Source organism: Pleurodeles waltl, chromosome 4_1 (genome assembly GCF_031143425.1).
Source record: "Pleurodeles waltl isolate 20211129_DDA chromosome 4_1, aPleWal1.hap1.20221129, whole genome shotgun sequence".
Lineage (NCBI taxonomy): Eukaryota > Metazoa > Chordata > Amphibia > Caudata > Salamandridae > Pleurodeles > Pleurodeles waltl.
In genome coordinates this window covers 417,831,962-417,857,655 of record NC_090442.1, presented here as the reverse complement: position 1 = coordinate 417,857,655, position 25,694 = coordinate 417,831,962, and the positions used below count along the sequence as shown (strand labels likewise).

Below are 25,694 nucleotides of genomic sequence, written 5' to 3'. Positions count from 1 at the left end.
CCACGTCAAAAATGTCGTAAACTGAGGTCAGCACGCCGGTGAGGGCCTCTTATTGCCACAATGATGTCAGGCGCAGCTGCGTGGAGTCGGCAATTGTGACGTCCTCACCGACGTGCAGAGCTAGAGAAAAGTTTCTGTTGAATGCTACGCATGGGGGGAATTCAGTAGTGCTTTTTTGTCCAAAGTTGGAGGTTTGCAAGGGATTCTGGGTAACAGAACCTGGCGAGAGCCCCCAAGTCACCCCATCTTGGATTCCCCTAGGTGTCAGGTTTTTAAAAATGCACAGGTTTGGTAGGTTTCCCTAAGTGCCGGCTGAGCTAGAGGCCAAAATCCACAGCTAGGCACTTTGCAAAAAACAGCTCTGTTTTCTTTGGGAAAATGTGATGGGTCCACGTTGTGTTTTGGGGCACTTCCTGTTGCAGACACTAGGCCTACCCACACAAGTGAGGTACTGTTTTTATCGGGAGACTTGGGGGAACGGTGGGTGAAATGAAATTTGTGGCTCCTCTCAGATTCCAGAGCTTTCTGTCACCGAAATGTGAGGAAAAAGTGTTTTGGTTGGCCAAATTTTGAGGTTTGCAAAGGATTCTGGGTAACAGAACCTGGTGAGAGCCCCACAAGTCCACCCCACCTTGGATTCCCCTAGGTGTCAAGTTAAAAAAAAAATGCACAGGTTTGGTAGGTTTCCTTAGGTGCCGGCTGACCTAGAGGCCAAAATCCATAGCTAGGCACTTTCCAAAAAACGCATCAGTATTCAATGTTAAAATTTGATGTGTCCATATTGCGTTTCCTGTCGCGGGCATTAGACCTACCCACGCAAGTGAGGTACCATTTGTATCGGGAGACTTGGGGGAACACAGAATAGCAGAACAAGTGTTATTGCCCCTTGTCTTTCTCTACATGTTTTCCTTCCAAATGTAAGCCAGTATGTAAAAAAGACGTCTATTTAAGAAATATCCTGTAATTCACATGCTAGTATGGGCACCCCGGAAATCAGAGATGTGCAAATAACCACTGCTTCTCAACACCTTGTCGTGTGACCATTTTGGAAATACAAAGGTTTTCCTGATACCTATTTTTCACTCTTTATATTTCAGCAAATGAATTGCTGTATACCTGCCATAGAATGAAAACCCATTGCAAGGTGCAGCTCATTTATTGGCTCTGGGTACCTAGGGATCTTGATGAACCTACAAGCCCTATATATCCCCGCAACCAGAAGAGTCCAGCAGACGTAGCGGTATATTGCTTTCAAAAATCTGACATCACAGGAAAAGGTTACAGAGTAATGGAGACAAATGGCTGTTTTTTCAGCTCAATTTCAATATTTTTTTATTTCAGCTGCTATTTGCTGTAGGAAAACCTTGTAGGATCTACACAAATGTCCCCTTTCTGAATTCAGAATTTTGTCTACGTTTCAGAAATGTTTAGCTGTCCGGGATCCAGCATTGGTTTCACACCTTTTCCTGTCACTAACTGGAAGGAGGCTGAAAGCACAAAAAAAAGTAAAAATGGGGTATGTCCCAATAAAATACCAAAATTGTGTTGAGAAATGTCGTTTTCTGATTCAAGTCTGCCTGTTCCTGAAAGCTGGGAAGATGGTGATTTTAGCACCACAAACCCTTTTTTGATGCCATTTTCAGGGGAAAAAACCACAAGCCTTCTTCGGCAGCCTTTCCCCCCCCCTTTTTTCTTTTAAAGAAAAACAGAATGATCGCTGTTTTTTTATCTAATTTCTTGGTTTCCTCCAGGGGAACACACAAACTCTGAGTACCTTTAGAATCCCCAGGATGTTGGAAAAGAAGGACACAAATTTGTCGTGGATAGCTTATGTGGATAAAAAGTTATGAAGGCCTAAGTGAGAACTACCCCAAATATCCAAAAAAGGGCTCAGCACTGGGGGTAAGAGGATGCCCAGCAGATAAGGTGTTAATGGGACCAATGGTAAACTGACAGGTGTATGTAATAGGAGTGTGGTGTGCTGCGGCTGATGTTACCCTCCAAGGCTCATTGTACAGGCTCTGTCTTTTTGGACATCCTCTGTAGATACATACTAGCAGTTGGGTAACTCACTAAAAAAGGCTAAATCAATGTTTACTCACTGAATTTGAGTCCTTTGTATATGATAGAAAAGTGTGTTTGATGGCAACCCTTCTGCCTAAAGAGTTAGTTTAACTAGAATATATATCAGAATGCCAGACAAAATCAAAAAGTGGAAACAACTGAATCTCTACTGAAGTCCTGGTATGCCAAACACATTGGCTGGTGGGGGCAACTAGAGAGGGTAAAAATTATGGTGACTCATATTATCAACTATATATTAAATACGCTCTCCATTGGAGTCGCCCAGCGATATCCTCAAGTCAATTGATGTAGCATTTTTCAAACTTGTGTGGAGGGCAAAAAACTATAATTGCAATTGAAAACTGTGATTAGATCAGAATCCTAGATGGGTGAATGTGACCCATTGTTTCCCTCTAAGAAATGCATTCTTGTATGATACATGACTACTTATTGTTCATTGTCTGTTGTAGACCTTCACAGCTGTTTATTCATTGAAAATTAACTCCTAGTCTCAATACAAATGTCACCTGTCATCCCAGTTTTCAGTCTTATGTTTAACACTCCGAAGATAACACAAAACATACTATACAGACCTTACTACAGCTTGACAAAAAATGGATACTAATCTCAAAATCCAATCTCCTCTCGCTGTGATGAAGTAGGAAAATTAAAGTAGTTGGGATCTTATTTAAGTTGTAAGGACTGGTGTAAGACAGGGGTATCAGAGGTTAACAGCTTATTAAAGCAAGAACTATCTTTAAGTCTTTATTAGTACCATTATCATTTTCATCCTATCAAATTTAGGTTGTCTTAGACTGCTGACATGTCTTACTGCAAGTGTCCAGTAATGGATTTGAAAACATAGACTCGAATATTATTTGTGAAACCTACGGTGAATGAAACGATGAACAAGTCTCAGCAAGTTGCCCACCTATCACATATAATCAAAGACCTAGAATCTGGAAATGTGTATTTATAACCAATGTTACCTCAACCCTAACCCAAACTAGATTTATGATAGGGCACAAATCATATTAAATTCACACCAAATTCTGTAAACTAGGTATTGTTTTAACAGCTTTGTGCCTACATTGTCAATGTGAAAAGTTATTAGTTGCACACATCATGATTAAATATAAATATGTAATACCCTGTTGATTGCACATTATGAAATTCATGCAAAAAAGCATACCCCTAAAAATTGATTTAGACCTAGTAGCAGGCCTTCTGCGATATAGATAGCCAGTGGCATGAAAATTCAAGAAGATTATTTCTTCTTGGCAGTGGTATAAAAGCTTTATTACTCCCCTCCCCCTTTTGGATGAGGCAGGGCTCCGTGATGATGCCCCACCTCCACCACTTAATCATTTGTATGAAAAATCTCTGATGTCTAGTGACCTTTCTGAACCACTGAGGGGTTAGTGGTGGTCAGAATGTGGGGATCAATTGCCCTTGCTTCCCAAGTGGCTGCTCCCTCTTCACCAAATAATGTCTAGTGGAGTGGACTTTTGCTCAGGGTTTCCCCAAGCAGGGATCCACGAGGGGGGAAGCTACCTTGAAAGGGGGATCTTCTCCATTACCCAGCTGTTCTTCTCTCAAAGTGATTAGTTTAGGGGAAGGACAGTTAAGTAAAACCAGTAGGCAATAATGACGCCCACTGGTTTATATTTTTATTTGTGATGTCAACATGCCATATGACTTGCAGCTGCCGCAGATGGACCGACTGAGAGGTGGCAACTTACGCAGAAGTGATTCTGCTTTGACCGTCACATTTAGGGAAAAAAAATAACAAGCCCCAGTGCTTCCACTGGAAATTACTTCAAAGGCTCCCCAGTGTCTGCTGATGGCAGCATTGGGGAGGTAGTGCTGCCATTGGCCGCCCGCTGACACTCACACTATAGAAGGGTTAAATGTTAGCCTGGGATCTAATATGTGTTACATTGTTGAGGATGTTTAATACCATATTGAAATGTCTCATGTCTCTCTTCAAGACAGACAAAATGTGGGACACCTGTTGACAAGCTGTAGGGAAACATGCCTACAAGTATCAAGAACAAAGTTCAACAGCAAACTGAAAACAGAAAAAAAAACTTTCAGTGAATGGGTTTGAAAATAAGGATCCACAGATTTTAAGTTGTTTCAAAATGTCCAGGTGCTCTCTGAGATAATTATGAAGTGGTTTGGGGTCCTGCCATGGAAATAATAGAAGGAGGCTCCTTTTTGAGACACCCTGCTTAAGATGTAGGCAATAATGGCACTCAGTGGTTTATATATTTTTTTCTGACGTCGGCCTGCCATATGACGTGCAGCTGCACAGAGGACTGAGGGAGAGGTGGAGGCTTAAGCGGAAGTGATTATGATTTGACCCTCACATTTAGGGAAGAAACATAAGCCCCAGTACTTCCCCGGGAGATTACTTAAAAGCCTCTCCAGTGTCTGCTGATGGCCGATGGCAGCATTGGGGAGGTAGTGCTGACATTGGCTGCTTGCTGACGCACACTAGAAGGGTTAAAAAATGTTAGCCTGGGATCTAGTAATGTCACATTGTTGAGGATGTTTCATACCATTTTGAAACGTCTTGTGTCTCTCTTCAGGACAGATGAAATGTGAAACACCTGTTAGTAAGCTCTAGGAAAACATGCCTACAGGTATCAAGGATGAAGTTCGACAGCAAACTGAAAACTACAAAAAGAATATTCAAGGTGTGGATTTGAGAATAAGGACTCACAGATTATAAGATGTTTCAGAATGTGCAGGTACTCCCTGAGATAATTCTGAAGTGGTTCAGGGCTCCTGCCACGGAAATAATAGAAGGGGGCTCCTTACTGAGACAACCTGCGTAAGAATTGGAGTCGCCTGCTCCGAGTAGTCACTAGTATACAATGAGAGTCCTTAGCATTCACTCTGCACACCTGTTCAGGGATGGCATGTCTGGTATTCTTTATAACAGGAATGGGACATTCTGCATTGCTGTGGAGATGTATTTGCATCACTTAGTTGTAGCAAATTAGTTTTACCTAATTCTTTTATTATAACCTCATTTATAGGTTTCCGTTTCCTATAGCTGTACCCTTTTCCGTTTCTAATAAATATTGGCAAACGTTTTAGCCTTGTGAAATGCACAGCCCAGAAGAATGGTCTGTTTAAAATATTCTAAATGTATGCAAAACATAGAGAAATGTTAGATTAGGTAGCAAGCAACATATATGAATGCTCTCAATGTGTTAATACAGTGTCTACTTTTCTTTCTAGGCTTGCCTATGCAACATTATGCCAGCTGAGCACAAAAGGATAACAGGCATGGAGGACAAAGACTCCTTGAACAACAAAGATAAAGACTGCACTGAAAGAAGGTTGACAAGCTCTAGAGAGAAAGCCAAAGATGATTTTAAGCTTGGCTCCAAACGAGAGAGTCTGAAGGCAGTTGACGACAAAAAGAAAAAACTAGAGGAAGATAAGCGGAAAAAAGATGAGAAGGAGCGTAAGAGGAAAGAGGAGGAAAAGGTAAAGGCAGAGGAAGAGCAAAAGAGAAAGGAGGAGGAGGAGAAGATAAAAATTGAAGAGGAAGAAAGAAAGATTCAAGAAGAGGAGCAAAAACGACAGCAAGAAGAGGCAGCTCTTCAAATGAAGTAGGTTATATTTTATTTTATTTTTTTAATGTCCTCTTTGACCTCGTTCACCTCCAGCTGTCAACCCCAGGTCTCCTTGTTCTTCCGTCTTATCCTTTCAGGGAACCTTGATTTTACTGAGCCTGGGATGTTTATAGCGACCTTTAATAAATAATTTGTTCCAACCGGAGTTTCCAAGGTCCAGGTCTGGTGTAATCATTGGACTTCTACACCGACGTTCGTCTGTGGCTCTTAACCTTGTCCTAATTCACTCTACCCCTTTCAAAGTCATCAGAGGTGGACTTGTCTCAAATTTGCAGAAGTAGCATATTTGTCCATCCTTAAAATGTGCATTGTAGAATCAAGCCGCTCTGATTTTATAGGTGATATCTTAGATAACCATTTTCTACAAATTTCTCTCCTTGCCAGCAGTATCAGATAGAACAACAGTTTACTATTGGCATTCTTCAGCTTCATGGTTTGATACATGCTCCTAAAAATAATTAATTCAAGGCTTAGCTTGATATCTACTTGGAGGGTATCTCTTATTGTGTTACCCACCTATTCCCAATATTGCTGTATCCTGGGGCACTCCATAAATAAATGACTATCCGCCTTTTCTAAACTGCACTTCATACAGTATGTAGAGTCCTTTTTTCTTCAGCTTCTAATCTTTTTAGGTGTCCAAAACACTCTGTGAGTGGAGAATAAATGGTTCCTTCTTAAATAGGCAGGTTTTACAGTGCTATAAATTACATACATGGTTACGTGCCCTAAGTCTTTGATCTACAGTCTCAGCAAGTTTCTTCCCTATAACTCTTCAGGCAGTTCAGAGTCCTCATCCTTAATATCCAATATCAGCCAGTATCACAGTGAGACCTCGTTCTTCCTTAAGGTCACTTTTACCAGTTGTTCTTCCAGCTCGTTAGTGTTTCCATCCTTAGCAGTCAAGACTTGGGACCTGCTTTTTAAATGGAGAAACCTAAGGCTGGAGATGTTCCCCTGGGCCACCCACTTTAATTCATCCCAGTTGAGAAGGAGTACCTGGAGATTCCCAGACAGGCACAAACCTACTTTAATATGGGAGCTTCATAGCCTGTCTTATCTGAGATCAGAGAAAGACCATCACCTGCAAGACTTTTAATGTCACTTTCTTGTAAAATTACATGTCCTTAAACTTAAACAAGAAGTGAGATTTACCCCCTCTTACATTTTTCGACATTGCCTTAAACAGGCAGCAAATTCCTGGACCAGCTGGGTTGTTTAATAAAATCCTACCTTTTTTTTTTTTTTTTTAGCTGAAAAGCCCATGTACAAAGCCGAAAGTCCGGCAATGAGACCCCTTTCTTTCTAGTCTCTACTAAGCTTCTTTCAGCAGATCCTTGCTCCCTTTGGATTTCTTGCAGTTTTTCAACCACTCTCTTTATTTTATTTTTTAAATGCAGTGCAGTTATGTTAAAAGAAACCTACATTTTGGGTAAATGGTCATTTTTACCAAATTAGTTCTTCCAGCAGTTGTTAGCGGTAACTGGGACCAGGTCATTGACGATTTACTTGTCTGTGAACCCCTTTTTCAACCCTGTGTGGATCTTGTGTGACTTTAATTCCAAGGTATTTCATGTCCCTTTATGTCAGTGGATTCTCCCCCTCTAAATTCCACGCCATTATTTCAATGTTTTGATGGATTTGATACATAACTTAACATGTACCCAAAATCTGCTATCCACTGCTAAAAGAAAGCTGGGGGTAAAAGGGAACATCAAGGGGAAAAAAGAGAAATATTGAAAAAAAGTCCCCAAACGTCATCTTCAGTAGTTCACTAGATCATTGTTCCGTCTAACTACATAACAGGTTGCACTTGGGTTATCAAGGGAGCATGGCAGAGGAAGCCTGTGGATTGTGTAAACGCTCTATAGTGGCGGGTTGGGAGACACTATTGATAGACCTGCAAGAATATAGTGATGATCTGGATTGTTAGTACTGAAGATAGTGCTTGGCGTATTGTGGAATCTCTTAAGGATTCACAACGTAGCAATTTCTCAATTGCACTACTTATTGTCTGTTTGCCCACATTTGATCGTAAAGAATGTAATAACACCCCACATCTCAAGTACTGTTACTCCTCTGTGTAGATGTAATGCTGACTAACCTATTTCTGTATATTACGTAAAGCTCTGGTGAGAATTGAATACATCTCTGGTGGAAAGGATTATGCCAGCACTAGTAATAACGTTGTGAACTCGGATGTTGCTGCATGACCTCTTAAGTTAGCATGTTTCTTTTTGGTTTTTTTCATATTTGTAACAGGGACCAAGACTCCAGCTGTTGTCTTTATAATGTGATGTAAACTTTAGTCCTGCAATGGGATCACTGCTTTTCTTGTATGATAGATTCTGGAATTGATGTTGTGTATGCATGTGATGTGGATAAATGCAAATAAAATTGATTAAAAAAAGTAGAGGGAGCAAGGTAGTGCTAGTGCAAATTCTCTCCCGGAATGTAAATGAGCTTTGCACAGAAAGGTGACCAGCAAGAATACTACAGTTCTTAAGTGACTGACCAGCTGAGATTATTATTATACAGGAAACAGGAGAAGAACGTTTACATTGTTTAGTACCCAATAGTGGGTTCAGTAGGTGGTCTGTAAAGACTACAATTGCTACATTAAAGGGGTGGCTATTCTGATAAACAGATGGAGGCTACTATAAAAGAGAGTGAGGCAGATAAGAGGGCTAGATGCGGTAGAACTTCCTGACAGTAGGTACACCTTAGTAGGGGATTGTGGTGCTAATGTGGAGGACATTGAATCCTTTAACAAGATATTATTAAATGTATTAGAATTATCCTCTCCTATCATCATGGCAGGGGACTTCAACACAATTATAAATGATAACCTGAACAGATCCGTCAACAGTAGGGCTAGTACATCCCCAAAATGATCAAACAGCTGAGATTTTGTGATAAATTTGGAGAATAAGGGCGGTGAAGGACCAGGGGTATACATTGTACAGTAAAAAAAAAAAGTATGAGCTTTCATCCAGAATTGACTATTTTCAGTAAGTCAGTCTGTAAGTGAGGATATCCAGGAGATTAAGCATTTAACAGCTCACCTGTTGAACCATGTAGCTGTAATTTTAGAATGAAACTTATTGACAGGCTTGAATCCAAGAGGTGGTTCCTAAATTGCACCCCTGAAATACATATAGCAGTATATTTTACACACTAGGCCTCAAGGGCCTCCTTGGGTTCTTTTATAGTCTATCCTTGTCATTTTGCAAAAAGACCCAAAGTTGAAACTCAGCCAATCAGGTGTCGACACCCTCTAGAACACTCCCAACAGAGGCTCTCTCCCTCAGATTTTCTACCGCACGTCGTGTAAAGGGAGTCTCCCTGAGCTCTGCTCAGTATACTTTTCTGACAGGAATTATTTCTCTCGGGAAATTTCACTTTTGCGATTCTAGCTTGTCTCAGCAGGCTAAGAAAGGTCTGTTTAGAGATTGTGGCAGTTGTGGGAAGAAGAGACTTCATGTGGAGGACCCCCACAAGAAATGTATTTACTGCCTCCATCCTGACCACAAGGTGAGAGACTGTAAAATCTGTTGCACCTTTAGTCAGAAAACCCTCAAGGACCGTGAGGGTAGGCTTCTGTTGTGGCTCCAGAGGCAGAAAGCTATGAAAAACCCATCCTGAGATGAAGGTGAAGCACCATCTCGCTCCCTCAAGCGTCATGGAGCAAAAGAAGAACTGCCTGAGGAACCACCAAGAAAGATGGTAAAAAAGACGAAGCATAAGTCTATAGAAAAGCAGGGGCACCAAGAGCCTTCCACTGCCGCCTCAGAACACAGGCGAAATTCTTGAAAAAGGTTCGTTCAGAGCCTACAACACCTGTGACAAAAAAGGCACCAGCAAAAAGTGCCTCTCTGTCACTGTCGCCAACAAGTGATCCGGTAAGGCCTACATCTGATATCACCAAAAAAGGTCAGTCGTCGACGGTCACAGCGACGACGATGACATCCACGTTTACGACGGCTGTGTCGCCAATGATTATGACATCCTCACCACTGTCGTCGACGACGATCATAACAGCTAAGATATTCAAGAAGGCATCGTCGCCGAAGACATCGTCGACGGTGGGAGCCGAGGTAGTTTATCCATCGGCGGCAGCATTACCGTCGACGAAGCTTCTGTCGGCGAGAAAGACATAGACAACGTCGACGAGCAAACCTGTACCGTCCACGAGACAACCCTCGATGATGAATGCTGAAATGTCAGCTGCAGGGATGGAGGTTCTGTCCACTCAGCCACTGACCATGTCCTCTACTGCAGATTTGGAGGCACAGCAGGAGTCCTCAAGATTCCTCCCTCTTTCTTTTATCTCCATGGGGGAAAGGACATCTTCAATCCTTCCAAGCCATACATCTCCAAGTAAAGTCCTGCCATATCCACTGCAGAATCTATTGGATGATAACTATTCCCAGGATGAAGGTCTGTTCAGTGCAGCCAGTAGCCCATCTCAGCTGCACGTAAAGTGCCAGGACTTAGATAAGGAGGAGGAAGAACAGCAGCAGCTCTTCTATTCTTCAACGATGTATCAAGAGGGCTCTTCATACCCGGCAGGTGAACCGGAACCGTCATTCCCCATGCCTAGGTCTCTAGTATCAAATCTGCAGAGTGTGTTTAAGGACTACTATCGACGATTTCCACCATAAACGCCGGCAACCCCATCTAGACCGTACGGTCCACGGACACCTATACAGGCCCTGTTTCCTAGTCCTCCAGGAACGCTGCAAGGAAGTGTCCCATTCGTGCCACCGCCACAGGAGGAACACATCTCATCAGATGAAGAGAGAGAGGAAGTAGAAATTTCTGAGGCAGCCCCTAGTGAGTGGGATGACTACCTCATTTCTACACCGTCTCCTCTGCCAGCAGCACCAGTTGACTCGCCCCCGTAGGACATTGGGGGTTTCCACAATCTAATGGAGAGAGCAGCCAAGAGGTTTGAATTACCTCTTGTGTCCCAAGAGACAGATTGTTTCCTATACGATTTCAAGGAGCCATCGAGAAAATCTATAAGGGCAATACCAATAGTGGACTTCCTCTGGCAAGAGGGATTGAAGGCTATGAAGAACCTAGCCACAGTGCCTTCGCAGATGCCTAAGCTAGAAAAGAAATACAAGGCCCTGGACAACACTCCAGCCTGTTTAATATCGCAGCCGAAGCCGGACTCGGTGATATCACAAGCTGCACAGCGCAGGTCAAAGAACCCTTCGGCACCAATTGCAGCGCTTCCTGACAAGGATGGAAGGAGGTTAGATAATATTGGGAAAAAGTTCTCCTCGGTGGCGGCGATCACAGTGAAGGTAGCCAACTCCTTAGCCATTCTGGGGAGGTATGACAGAGAGATGTGGGCTGACATGTCAGCTTAAGTGCATTATTACCTGGGGATGTCAAGGTGGAAGCAAGGAAAGTACTGCAAGAAGGGGAGTGGGTTGCAGCGGAAATCATTGACTGCGCCATTGACATTTCCCTAACAGGATTCCGCCAAATCGCAGGAGCAGTGGTCTTGCGTAGGCAGGGGTGGCTCAAGTCTACCTCGTTCTGCCCAGAAGTTCAGAGCCGCATTCTCGATATGCTGTTTGATGGAGAGAGTTTATTTGGAAAGCATGTGGAGGACATTCTGCAATCCATAAAGACGGATACAGATACGGCAAGATCGCTTGGTACCTTGCATTACCGCAGGCAGCCCTTTCGTGGGGGCAAGAGGCAGGGGAAATTACTCCTTTCAAGGGGGGTTTCAGCAACATAGACCCCAGTATCAGTCCTCTTCGTCGGGACCCAGACAACAATACGGCCAGCATCAACTGCATTACCGGTTGCTGCCTGCCGCAGCATATTGGCACCCAGCGAAAGGAAGATCAGCGCCAAGAGGAAGAGACACCGCCAGGAACAAATGACCAGCTAGCCATACTAGCTTCCTACACTGCCAGGGGATTCAAGGTCGGGGGTCGCATCACTTTTCTCATTTCCTTCGTTGGAAGGCCATAACATCAGACAAATGGGTGTTGGACGTAGTAGCCAGAGTACATACTCTGGAATTCATTCAGAAACCACCGAACGTCCTGCCGTCGGGCCCTCTACCTCCGCGAGTAGCCCAACTTCTCAAGGAAGTACAAGTGATGCTACGCAAGGGAGCAATAGAGCTGGTCCCTGCTCCTCACAGGAACAGGGGTATCTACTCACGCTTCTTTCTAGTGAAGAAACCCTCCGGAGACTGGCACCCCATTCTGGCCTTACGGTTGCTAAACTAATTTTTGAGAAAACAGTTGTTCCGGATGGTGACATTGCAGGACATCTTGCGCCTCCTGAATACCGGAGATCATATGGCATCCCTAGACCTCCAAGATGCATATTTTCATGTTCCAATACACCGCAACCACCGAAAATTCCTCAGGTTCAAGGTAGCAGGTATGCACCTACAGTTTCGGGTCCTTCCTTTCGGTTTAAAATCAGCCCCCAGAATTTTTACAAAGATGCTGGCTCTAGTGGCGGCTCATATGCGGCAGTCGGGCGTACAGGTGTTTCCCCATCGAAACAACAGGTGGTGCGTCACTTATCTCTCTGCCTCCAGTTGTTCGGCGATCTGGGACTTACGGTCAACTACCAGAAATCACATCCTCATCCAACGCAAACATTGAACTTTTTAGGGGCAATGCTGGAAACTATCCAAGGCAAAGTGTATCCGTCGCAGGAAAGACAGTTCAAGCTCAGCAGGTGAGCCCGCAACCTCTCGGCAAAAAAGTGCGTTTCAGTTCGCATTTACAAATCTTTGCTGGGAATGATCTCATCATGCATCCCACTGGTTCCGGACTGCAGGTTACAAATGCGGCCACTGCAAGAGCAACTGGATTTGCAATGGCATCAGCTTCAGGGGTCTTTCGAAGACAAGATTCTCACCACATCGAAAATGAGAGTAGCCTTGGATTGGTGGGCAACACCAACAAATTTATCCAGCGGTCTCACGTTTCTGCACCAGGTGCCTCGCTATGTAGTGACAATGGATGCTTCCCTTGAAGGGTGGGGTGCCCACCTTCAGGATCTTCGCATCAGTGGGTCCTGGACCCCGAAGGACAGACAGCTCCACATCAATCACCTGGAGCTCAAAGCGATAGATTTTGCCCTAAAAGCTTTCCAACCAAGGATTCAGGGTTCAGACGTTTTGATCAGAATGGACGATAACACTTGCATGTTTTACCTAAACAAACAAGGTGGCACGAAGTCTCTACAGCTCTCACGGCAGGCTCAAAACATATGGAAATGGGCCAGAGAGCACAACATTTCTCTGAAGGCAGAACATGTTGCAGGAGACAACAATGTGCTAGCGGACACACTGAGCAGGACAATAATTCCCTACCATGAGTGGGAACTGGATCAGGAGGTTCTGGATCAAATATTCCAATTATGGGGCAAACCAAACATCGATCTGTTTGCCACATTCAAGAACAAAAAATGCCCTTAGTACGCAAGCTGGCTTCCCCAAAGAGGGTCGTGGGGGAATGCGTTTTCGATAAGATGGTCAGGCATTTATGCTTATGCTTTTCCTCTGATCCCACTCATACCGAGGGTCCTCAGGAAAATGAAAGTGGAGGGTTGTCGCATCCTGTTAATAGCACCGAGATGGCCCAGACAGGTGTGGTTCATGGAGCTTCTCATTCCCCTCGGAACGACCACATGTGCTACTCAAACGGAAACCAGCCCTATTAACGATGCACCAGGGCCAAGTCAGACATCCGGACCCGTCATCTCCACTTATCGGCCTGGCTCCTGACTTCCATGAGTACTCCAAAGTAAATATCTCTTCTTAATGCTGAAAGATTCTAGCCAGGGCTAGAGCGGATACTACCAACAAGACCTACAGACTAAAATGGAAGTGTTTTTGTCTGTGGTGCGCGGCTGAAGGAATGCACCCGATCTCTTCGCCTCCAGAACAGGTATTACCGTACTTGTTGCACCTGGCAAAGTCTGGACACTCATACGCTTCTATCCGCGTGCACGTGGTGGCAATTTCAAGATACTGCATATCTCAGGAAGCGGTTTCATTGTGTTCCACCAGAATTGTGAAACAGTTTCTTAAGGGGCTGTTTCGTACTTTTCCGCCAGTGCAAAAACCTCCACCGTTGTGGTCTTTGAACGTGGTCCTGGGGCAGCTCTTGAAGCCTCCTTTTGAGCCTATTCATAGAGCGGAGTTAAAATTCATTGCATGGAAGACGGTGCTGTTGCTTGCTCTTACCTCAGCTAAGAGTGAGTGACATACAGGCATTCACGATTAAAGAGCCTTTTCTTCAGTTCACCACTACTAGCGTGATTTTAAGAACAAATCCCAAGTACATTCCGAAGGTGCCTTAAACTTTCCATCTAAATGAACCAGTTGTTTTGAAGACTTTCTTTCATAATCCACAGAGAGTGGCAGAAAGAGCACTGCATTCTCTGGACGTTAAAAGATGTCTGAAGTTTTACCTGCAAAAGACCCAGAGCATACGCAGGTCGGACCAGTTATTCGTAGCCTTCGGAAGCGCAAGGAAGGGACTTGCAGTATCCAAACAAACTATAGCTAGGTGGATTGGCCTAGCCATACATTTCTGTCATACCAAAGCTGGTAAGCCTCTCCACAGTAATGTATGGACCCACACGACTAGGGCAGTAGCGGCATCGGCTGCCCTCTTTGCTGGAGTACCCCTACAGCAAATCTGCAGAGCAGCTACATGGTCCAGCCAGCACACCTTCACGAGGCACTATTGTCTTGAGGAGGCGAATACCATGGACACAGCAGTGGGCCAAACAGTCTTGAGGCACTTGTTTCGCCAAGGTGAGCCTCATGGATCATCCCACCTCCACATCCAGAGTAAGGTAAACAACTTTTTTTTCATATATTAATCAAGATTAGTCTGTTTCATGTCTTATGTTTTTTCATTGGCTGAGTTTAAACTTTGGGTCTTTTTGCAAAACGACAAGGATAGACTATAAAAGAACCCAAGGAGGCCATTGAGGCCTAGTGTTTAATATGTACTGCTATATGTATTTCAGGTTACCGTGAGGCTCCCACCTCGACGACGGGGATGATTCAAGCATGTGAATCTATGAAAGATACCAATATTGGAGAACCACAGTTACAGGTAAGTAACTAATTTTCTTCCCCTATATCAATTTCCCATTGTCTGGCGCAACTTAGAGTGTCAGGCATATTATTAATAATAGTCTTCTACACCGTGGAAATCGCTTTGGAGTGTATATTCTCTGTCAGCAGTCTGCCTTCTATCTGGGAGTAGTCAGGTATAGTATCCCCAGAAAGACCTAACGCCCTTCAGGCAAGCCTCAGTCGGGTATACTGAAACTGCTGTTTTGGACCAAGCTCACAGGCAGCACTAAGTGAGTCATAAGACTTAAGGTTTCCTCTGTCTGTCACATTCCCAATCTTGGAAATGTCTACCCGCTCCCAAGCCTCAAAGCCTGTCAGCTTATTGATTTCTAGCAGCCAGGTTCCCTCCCAGAGGGGAGTCATCTTAGTGGGCCTGCGTAGCCATCCCAATACTTAAGTGGTTTTAATCCATGCTCTAATTGCCGCTTGGGTGGCCAGAAACAAGTTCTTCATTCTCTTTCCTCCATACATGTATTGGAGGCATGTTTTCCTCTCCCATTGTAGTCTTTGCAACTTATATGTGGGGTGGTCCCTCGGTGCGTACAGCCATACCTTTAATATTTTTCAGGTGAGCTGCCCAGTAGTATACTTCTATGTCTGACAGAGGTAACCCCTCATTATACTGATTTCTTTGCAACGTTCTGAGAGCAATATGAGGGTGCTTCTTTTCCCAAAGAAAGAGCTGTATATCACATGCCAGGGATTGAAAGACTGTCTAATGGGGCATGGTAATACGTGTTTTGCAGAACAAAGAGTATCTTTGGTAGAGGGATAATTTTAAACATAGCCACCCACCCCATCAGGGTTAGTGAAAGACCCTCCCAATGCTCCAGATCCGTTTGACAGGCTCTTGCCATCTTCTCTAGATTACGTACATGGTACATATCAATCGGGAGGGCAAACAACAAAGGGGACAAGGGGCATCCCTGTCTAGTCCCCCCTCGCAATTGGGAGCTCTGAGGAAAGAGCTCCATTTACTCTCACTTCAGCCACTGGACTGCAATAGAGCAATCCCACCCACTCTCGATGTCTTGGGCCAATGCCAGATCTCTCCAAAGTACTGTCCATGAAGGGCCAATGTACCGCATCAAATGCCTTTTTGGCATTGAGCGCCAGGAACAAATGGAGGTCCGGGCGCCTTAATATAGTATGTATCCAATTATGGGTATGCCTTAGATTATATCTCGTGGAGCGTCCCGGCATGAAGCCAGATTTGCCTCTATGAACCAGAGGAGTGATAACTCCCATCAATCGTATCGCTAAAACCATGGCTAGAATTTTCAACTTTAAATTTAGGAGGGAGATTGGTCTGTAGGATGCGCAGGAAGTCCTAAATCTCCCCTCCCTATGAATTACCACTATTTCTGCCAGTCGCATATCTAGGGGGTGGTCCTCTTGGGCTGTCACTTCTTGGAACATATCCAGTAATTGAGGGGCCAGAATGTCATTGTATCGCTTGTATAGCTCTGCTGGAAACCTGTTTGGACCCAGGACCTTCCCAGAAGAGAGCTTCGTGGTGGCTGCTTTAATCTCTTCCTAGGTAATCTCCCCTTCCAGCACCTCCCCAGCCCCTGCATCTAAGACCGTGACTTCAAGGCCTTGTAGGTAGCGCCTAATCTGCTGTTCATCCGGTAACGGTCGTGCTGCCTATAACTTCTGGTATTATTCAGCGAGGGCCCCCGCTATGTCTTTGGTAGATATTGCCCTTTCCCACTTCGGGGTCACTATCTTGTCTATATAGCTGGCTTCCATTTCCTTTTTCCCAAGCCAAGCCAGGAGTTTTCCTGCTTTGTCCCCTGTAACGTATAGCCTATATTGGGCATTATGAAGCCTGGCCCTTGCCTCCTTTTCTGCCACCGCCCTATACTCAGCCCTTTTGAGTTCTAGCTGGCAAAAGGCCTAGGGGGATCAGTTCTCATCCCACTGCCTCTCCCAGATCCTCGAGCTGGTGCTCGTATGTACTCAAGGTTTGTGATTCTTTCTTCCTCTTCTGTGCCACCAGGTTTTGGGCACTGTGTCGTAGCAGTGTCTTGTCAGCTACCCAAAGCACTACCGGAGACTCGACCGATCCCATATTCTAACAAAAATAGAGCTCAGTATCCACCCGCAGCTCATGTGACACTTCCTTGTCCTGTAACTCCCAAGCCTCTAGTCATCTACGCTGTCCCTCTCTACATTTCCCAAACCTAACTAGTGAGGGTTTATGATCGGACAAACCCGGGCCAAATAATCTGCTTGTGTAACTGATCCCACCTCTCCCACCAGTGTAAAAATGTGAGCCCTCCACCACAAGTCAGAGGGTCCCAGGGCTGTGACAAAGCGGCTTAGCGGTGTGGGGGGAAGTACTGCTCTCAGTCACCCCCCAATCTATCCACCTCAAAGGCCATCACATCATTAAAGTCACCACCTACCACATGCAGCTCAGTCTCTGTCCCCAGGAGTATCTACGCTAGTTTCACTAACATCGGGGACTGGAGTCGGGGTGGTGCATAGACACTCAGGAGAAACAGCTCTTGTTCCCCACAGGACCACTGCACCCCCACATATCTACCTGCCGGGTCCACCCCCTGCCTTGTAGGCCTGAAGGGGAGGTGACCCACAAACTAAGATCGGCACTCCTATCGAGCCTGAAGTGATGCCCACATGCACCAATGTGACATAAGTCCCCCTGCCCAAAAATGTACACTTAGTACCTTTGAGGTGCGTCTCCTGGAGGAGCACTGTATCCAGTCACAGCCTCTGTAGGAAGTTGGCTCTGTATGTGCTATTTCAAAGTAAGGAATAGCATGCACAGAGTCCAAGGGTTCCCCTTAGAGGTAAAATAGTGGTAAAAATAGATAATACTAATGCTCTATTTTGTGGTAGTGTGGTCGAGCAGTAGGCTTATCCAAGGAGTAGTGTTAAGCATTTGTTGTACATACACATAGACAATAAATGAGGTACACACACTCAGAGACAAATCCAGCCAATAGGTTTTTGTATAGAAAAATATCTTTTCTTAGTTTATTTTAAGAACCACAGGTTCAAATTCTACAGGTAATATCTCATTCGAAAGGTATTGCAGGTAAGTACTTTAGGAACTTTAAATCATAACAATTGCATGTATACTTTTCAAGTTATTGACAAATAGCTGTTTTAAAAGTGGACACTTAGTGCAATTTTCACAGTTCCTAGGGGAGGTAAGTTTTTGTTAGGTTTTACCAGGTAAGTAAGACACTTACAGGGTTCAGTTCTTGGTCCAAGGTAGCCCACCGTTGGGGGTTCAGAGCAACCCCAAAGTCACCACACCAGCAGCTCAGGGCCGGTCAGGTGCAGAGTTCAAAGTGGTGCCCAAAACACATAGGCTAGAATGGAGAGAAGGGGGTGCCCCGGTTCCGGTCTGCTTGCAGGTAAGTACCCGCGTCTTCGGAGGGCAGACCAGGGGGGTTTTGTAGGGCACCGGGGGGGACACAAGCCCACACAGAAATTTCACCCTCAGCAGCGCGGGGGCGGCCGGGTGCAGTGTAGAAACAAGCGTCGGGTTCGCAATGTTAGTCTATGAGAGATCTCGGGATCTCTTCAGCGCTGCAGGCAGGCAAGGGGGGGATTCCTCGGGGAAACCTCCACTTGGGCAAGGGAGAGGGACTCCTGGGGGTCACTTCTCCAGTGAAAGTCCGGTCCTTCAGGTCCTGGGGGCTGCGGGTGCAGGGTCTTTCCCAGGCGTCGGGACTTTGGATTCAAAGAGTCGCGGTCAGGGGAAGCCTCGGGATTCCCTCTGCAGGCGGCGCTGTGGGGGCTCAGGGGGGACAGGTTTTGGTACTCACAGTATCAGAGTAGTCCTGGGGTCCCTCCTGAGGTGTTGGATCTCCACCAGCCGAGTCGGGGTCGCCGGGTGCAGTGTTGCAAGTCTCACGCTTCTTGCGGGGAGCTTGCAGGGTTCTTTCAAAGCTGCTGGAAACAAAGTTGCAGCCTTTCTTGGAGCAGGTCCGCTGTCCTCAGGAGTTTCTTGTCTTTTCGAAGCAGGGGCAGTCCTCAGAGGATGTCGAGGTCGCTGGTCCCTTTGGAAGGCGTCGCTGGAGCAGGATCTTTGGAAGGCAGGAGACAGGCCGGTGAGTTTCTGGAGCCAAGGCAGTTGTCGTCTTCTGGTCTTCCTCTGCAGGGGTTTTCAGCTAGGCAGTCCTTCTTCTTGTAGTTTGCAGGAATCTCATTTTCTAGGGTTCAGGGTAGCCCTTAAATACTAAATTTAAGGGCGTGTTTAGGTCTGGGGGGTTAGTAGCCAATGGCTACTAGCCCTGAGGGTGGGTACACCCTCTTTGTGCCTCCTCCCAAGGGGAGGGGGTCACAATCCTAACCCTATTGGGGGAATCCTCCATCTGCAAGATGGAGGATTTCTAAAAGTTAGAGTCACTTCAGCTCAAGACACCTTAGGGGCTGTCCTGACTGGCCAGTGACTCCTCCTTGTTGCTTTCTTTGTTCCCTCCAGCCTTGCCGCCAAAAGTGGGGGCCGTGGCCGGAGGGGGCGGGCAACTCCACTAAGCTGGAGTGCCCTGCTGGGCTGTGACAAAGGGGTGAGCCTTTGAGGCTCACCGCCAGGTGTGTCAGCTCCTGCCTGGGGGAGGTGTTAGCATCTCCACCCAGTGCAGGCTTTGTTACTGGCCTCAGAGTGACAAAGGCACTCTCCCCATGGGACCAGCAACATGTCTCTGGTGTGGCAGGCTGCTGGAACTAGTCAGCCTACACAGACAGTCGGTTAAGTTTCAGGGGGCACCTCTAAGGTGCCCTCTGGGGTGTATTTTGCAATAAAATGTACACTGGCATCAGTGTGCATTTATTGTGCTGAGAAGTTTGATACCAAACTTCCCAGTTTTCAGTGTAGCCATTATGGTGCTGTGGAGTTCGTGTTTGACAAACTCCCAGACCATATACTCTTATGGCTACCCTGCACTTACAATGTCTAAGGTTTTGTTTAGACACTGTAGGGGTACCATGCTCATGCACTGGTACCCTCACCTATGGTATAGTGCACCCTGCCTTAGGGCTGTAAGGCCTGCTAGAGGGGTGTCTTACCTATACTGCATAGGCAGTGAGAGGCTGGCATGGCACCCTGAGGGGAGTGCCATGTCGACTTACTCGTTTTGTCCTCACTAGCACACACAAGCTGGCAAGCAGTGTGTCTGTGCTGAGTGAGAGGTCTCCAGGGTGGCATAAGACATGCTGCAGCCCTTAGAGACCTTCCTTGGCATCAGGGCCCTTGGTACTAGAAGTACCAGTTACAAGGGACTTATCTGGATGCCAGGGTCTGCCAATTGTGGATACAAAAGTACAGGTTAGGGAAAGAACACTGGTGCTGGGGCCTGGTTAGCAGGCCTCAGCACACTTTCAATTGTAAACATAGCATCAGCAAAGGCAAAAAGTCAGGGGGCAACCATGCCAAGGAGGCATTTCCTTACACAACCCCCCCCCCAAACGAAAGAGGATGAGACTAAACTTTCCCAAGAGAGTCTTCATTTTCTAAGTGGAAGAACCTGGAAAGGCCATCTGCATTGGCATGGGCAGTCCCAGGTCTGTGTTCCACTATAAAGTCCATTCCCTGTAGGGAGATGGACCACCTCAACAGTTTAGGATTTTCACCTTTCATTTGCATCAGCCATTTGAGAGGTCTGTGGTCAGTTTGAACTAGGAAGTGAGTCCCAAAGAGGTATGGTCTCAGCTTCTTCAGGGACCAAACCACAGCAAAGGCCTCCCTCTCAATGGCACTCCAACGCTGCTCCCTGGGGAGTAACCTCCTGCTAATGAAAGCAACAGGCTGGTCAAGGCCATCATCATTTGTTTGGGACAAAACTGCCCCTATCCCATGTTCAGAGGCATCAGTCTGCACAATGAACTGCTTAGAATAATCTGGAGCTTTTAGAACTGGTGCTGAGCACATTGCCTGTTTCAGGGTGTCAAAGGCCTGTTGGCATTCCACAGTCCAGTTCACTTTCTTGGGCATTTTCTTGGAGGTGAGTTCAGTGAGGGCTGTCACAATGGATCCATATCCCTTCACAAACCTCCTGTAATACCCAGTCAAGCCAAGGAATGCCCTGACTTGAGTCTGGGTTTTTGGAGCTACCCAGTCCAGAATAGTCTGGATCTTGGGTTGGAGTGGCTGAACTTGGCCTCCACCTACAAGGTGGCCCAAGTAAACCACAGTTCCCTGCCCTATCTGGCATTTGGATGCCTTGATAGAGAGGCCTGCAGATTGCAGAGCCTTCAAAACCTTCTTCAGGTGGACCAGGTGATCCTGCCAGGTGGAGCTAAAGACAGCAATATCATCAAGATAAGCTGTGCTAAAGGACTCCAAGCCAGCAAGGACTTGATTCACCAAACTTTGGAAGGTGGCAGGGGCATTCTTTAAACCAAAGGGCATAACAGTAAACTGGTAATGCCCATCAGGTGTGGAGAATGCTGTTTTCTCTTTTGCTCCAGGTGCCATTTTTATTTGCCAGTACCCTGCTGTCAAGTCAAAGGTACTTAAGAATTTGGCAGCACCTAATTTGTCTATGAGCTCATCAGCTCTTGGAATTGGATGAGCATCTGTCTTGGTGACAGAATTGAGCCCTCTGTAGTCCACACAAAACCTCATCTCTTTCTTTCCATCTTTGGTGTGAGGTTTGGGGACTAAGACCACTGGGCTAGCCCAGGGGCTGTCAGAGCGCTCAATTACTCCCAATTCCAGCATCTTGTGGACTTCCACCTTGATGCTTTCCTTAACATGGTCAGACTGTCTAAAGATTTTGTTTTTGACAGGCATGCTGTCTCCTGTGTCCACATCATGGGTACACAGGTGTGTCTGACCAGGGGTTAAGGAGAAGAGTTCAGGAAACTGTTGTAGGACTCTCCTACAATCAGCTTGCTGTTGGCCAGAGAGGGTGTCTGAGTAGATCACTCCATCTACTGTGCCATCTTTTGGGTCTGATGACAGAAGATCAGGGAGAGGTTCACTCTCTGCCTCCTGATCCTCATCTGTTACCATCAACAGATTCACATCAGCCCTGTCATGGAAGAGTTTAAGGCGGTTCACATGGATCACCCTCTTGGGGCTCCTGCTTGTGCCCAGGTCCACCAAGTAGGTGACCTGACTCTTCCTTTCTAGCACTGGGTAAGGGCCACTCCATTTGTCCTGGAGTGCCCTGGGAGCCACAGGCTCCAGAACCCAGACTTTCTGCCCTGGTTGGAACTCAACCAGTGCAGCCTTTTGGTCATACCAAAACTTCTGGAGCTGTTGGCTGGCCTCAAGGTTTTTGGTTGCCTTTTCCATGTACTCTGCCATTCTAGAGCGAAGGCCAAGTACATAGTCCACTATGTCTTGTTTAGGCTCATGGAGAGGACTCTCCCAGCCTTCTTTAACAAGAGCAAGTGGTCCCCTTACAGGATGACCAAACAGAAGTTCAAAGGGTGAGAATCCTTCTCCCTTCTGTGGCACCTCTCTGTAAGCGAAAAGCAGACATGGCAAGAGGACATCCCATCTCCTTTTGAGTTTTTCTGGGAGCCCCATGATCATGCCTTTTAATGTCTTGTTGAATCTCTCAACCAAGCCATTAGTTTGTGGATGGTAAGGTGTAGGGAATTTATAAGTCACTCCACACTCATTCCACATGTGTTTTAGGTAGGCTGACATGAAGTTGGTACCTCTGTCAGACACCACCTCCTTAGGGAAACCCACTCTGGTAAAGATACCAATGAGGGCCTTGGCTACCGCAGGGGCAGTAGTCGACCTAAGGGGAATAGCTTCAGGATACCTGGTAGCATGATCCACTACTACCAGGATATACATATTTCCTGAGGCTGTGGGAGGTTCCAGATGACCAACTATGTCCACACCCACTCTTTCAAAGGGGACCCCCACCACTGGAAGTGGAATGAGGGGGGCCTTTGGGTGCCCACCTGTCTTACCACTGGCTTGACAGGTGGGGCAGGAGAGGCAAAACTCCTTAACCATGTTGGACATATTGGGCCAGTAGAAGTGGTTGACTAACCTCTCCCACGTCTTGGTTTGTCCCAAATGTCCAGCAAGGGGAATGTCATGGGCCAATGTTAGGATGAACTCTCTGAACAGCTGAGGCACTACCACTCTCCTAGTGGCACCAGGTTTGGGGTCTCTGGCCTCAGTGTACAGGAGTCCATCTTCCCAATAGACCCTATGTGTTCCATTTTTCTTGCCCTTGGACTCTTCAGCAGCTTGCTGCCTAAGGCCTTCAAGAGAGGGACAGGTTTCTTGTCCCCTACACAGCTCCTCCCTTGAGGGTCCCCCTGGGCCTAAGAGCTCATCCTGATAAGGTTCAAGCTCCAAAGGCTCAGTTCCCTCAGAGGGCAGAACTCCTTCCTGAGAAGAGAGGTTCCCTTTCTTTTGCTGTGTTGCAGTTGGTTTCCCAACTGACTTTCCTGTTCTCTTGGTAGGCTGGGCCATTTTTCCAGACTCCAGCTCTACTTTTTCACCCTGTGCCTTGCATTGTGCTCTTGTTTTCACACACACCAGTTCAGGGATACCCAGCATTGCTGCATGGGTTTTTAGTTCTACCTCAGCCCAGGCTGAGGACTCCAGGTCATTTCCAAGCAGACAGTCCACTGGGATATTTGAGGAGACCACCACCTGTTTCAGGCCATTGACCCCTCCCCATTCTAAAGTAACCATTGCCATGGGATGTACTTTTCTCTGATTGTCAGCGTTGGTGACTGTGTAAGTTTTTCCAGTCAGGTATTGGCCAGGGGAAACCAGTTTCTCTGTCACCATGGTGACACTGGCACCTGTATCCCTCAGGCCCTCTATTCTAGTCCCATTAATTAAGAGTTGCTGTCTGTATTTTTGCATGTTAGGCGGCCAGACAGCTAGTGTGGCTAAATCCACCCCACCCTCAGAAACTAGAGTAGCTTCAGTGTGGACCCTGATTTGCTCTGGGCACACTGTTGATCCCACTTGGAGACTAGCCATACCAGTGTTACCTGGATGGGAGTTTGGAGTGGAACCTTTCTTGGGACAGGCCTTGTCTCCAGTTTGGTGTCCATGCTGTTTACAGCTATGACACCAGGCCTTTTTGGGATCAAAGTTTTTACCCTTGTACCCATTGTTTTGTGAAGAGGCTCTGGGCCCACCCTCCTGTGCAGGTTTTTGGGGGCCTGTAGAAGACTCTTTACTATTTTTAGTTTTGGTTGTCTCATCACCCTTCCCCTGGGGAGTCTTTGTGACCCCTTTCTTTTGGTCACCCCCTGTTGAAGTCTTGGACACCCTTGTCTTGACCCAATGGTCCGCCTTCTTTCCCAATTCTTGGGGAGAAATTGGTCCTAGGTCTACCAGATGCTGATGCAGTTTATCATTGAAACAATTACTTAACAGGTGTTCTTTCACAAATAAATTGTACAGCCCATCATAATTACTTACACCACTGCCTTGAATCCAACCATCTAGTGTTTTCACTGAGTAGTCTACAAAGTCAACCCAGGTCTGGCTCGAGGATTTTTGAGCCCCCCTGAATCTAATCCTATACTCCTCAGTGGAGAATCCAAAGCCCTCAATCAGGGTACCCTTCATGAGGTCATAAGATTCTGCATCTTGTCCAGAGAGTGTGAGGAGTCTATCCCTACACTTTCCTGTGAACATTTCCCAAAGGAGAGCACCCCAGTGAGATCTGTTCACTTTTCTGGTTACACAAGCCCTCTCAAAAGCTGTGAACCATTTGGTGATGTCATCACCATCTTCATATTTAGTTACAATCCCTTTAGGGATTTTCAACATGTCAGGAGAATCTCTGACCCTATTTATGTTGCTGCCACCATTGATGGGTCCTAGGCCCATCTCTTGTCTTTCCCTCTCTATGGCTAGGATCTGTCTTTCCAAAGCCAATCTTTTGGCCATCCTGGCTAACTGGATGTCCTCTTCACTGGGGCTATCCTCAGTGATTTCAGAGGTGTTGGTCTCTCCTGTGAGGGAACCAGCATCTCTGACTATTATTTTTGGAGTCAGGGTTTGAGGGACCCTGTTCTCCCTAGATAGGACTGGTAGGGGGGAATTTTCCTCCTGGTCACTATCCTCTTCCTCTGAGTTGCCACCCTCAGAGGGGTTGGCCTTTTCAAACTCTGCCAAAAGCTCCTGGAGCTGTATTTTGGTAGGTTTGGGGCCCATTGTTATTTTCTTTATTTTACAGAGTGACCTTAGCTCCCTCATCTTAAGATGGAGGTAAGGTGTGGTGTCGAGTTCCACCACAGTCGCATCTGTGCTAGACATTTTGCTTCTAAAAGTTGGAATACTTTTTAAGAATCTACAACTGGTTCTAGAATCTAATTCAAACTTTTACAAACTTTTAAACTCTTAAAGAAATGCTAAACAGGATCTAACACAAGGCCCTAGCAGGTCTTTTAAGAATTTAGAAAACTTTTCAAATTGCAAAAATCAATTTCTAATGACAATTTTGGAATTTGTCGTGTGATCAGGTATTGGCTGAGTAGTCCAGCAAATGCAAAGTCTTGTACCCCACCGCTGATCCACCAATGTAGGAAGTTGGCTCTGTATGTGCTATTTCAAAGTAAGGAATAGCATGCACAGAGTCCAAGGGTTCCCCTTAGAGGTAAAATAGTGGTAAAAATAGATAATACTAATGCTCTATTTTGTGGTAGTGTGGTCGAGCAGTAGGCTTATCCAAGGAGTAGTGTTAAGCATTTGTTGTACATACACATAGACAATAAATGAGGTACACACACTCAGAGACAAATCCAGCCAATAGGTTTTGTATAGAAAAATATCTTTTCTTAGTTTATTTTAAGAACCACAGGTTCAAATTCTACAGGTAATATCTCATTCGAAAGGTATTGCAGGT

General features: G+C 45.9%; 1 protein-coding gene across 10 annotated transcripts in view; it reads left to right on the top strand.

Moving 5' to 3' along the window:
- UPF2 (UPF2 regulator of nonsense mediated mRNA decay) overlaps positions 1 to 25,694 on the top strand; it is a 765,941-nt gene that overhangs the window by 67,107 nt on the left and 673,140 nt on the right. For 8 of the 10 annotated variants that reach the window (XM_069228662.1, XM_069228663.1, XM_069228659.1 and 5 more), the window contains one exon: positions 5,317 to 5,693. In XM_069228662.1, coding sequence (XP_069084763.1) covers positions 5,335 to 5,693 — 359 coding nt within the window. In that variant the 5' untranslated portion in view covers positions 5,317 to 5,334. Of the gene's footprint in view, positions 1 to 1,496; positions 1,517 to 5,316; positions 5,694 to 25,694 lie in introns of those variants that run through there. The other 2 variants (XM_069228655.1, XM_069228654.1) reach the window with 1 other exon arrangement.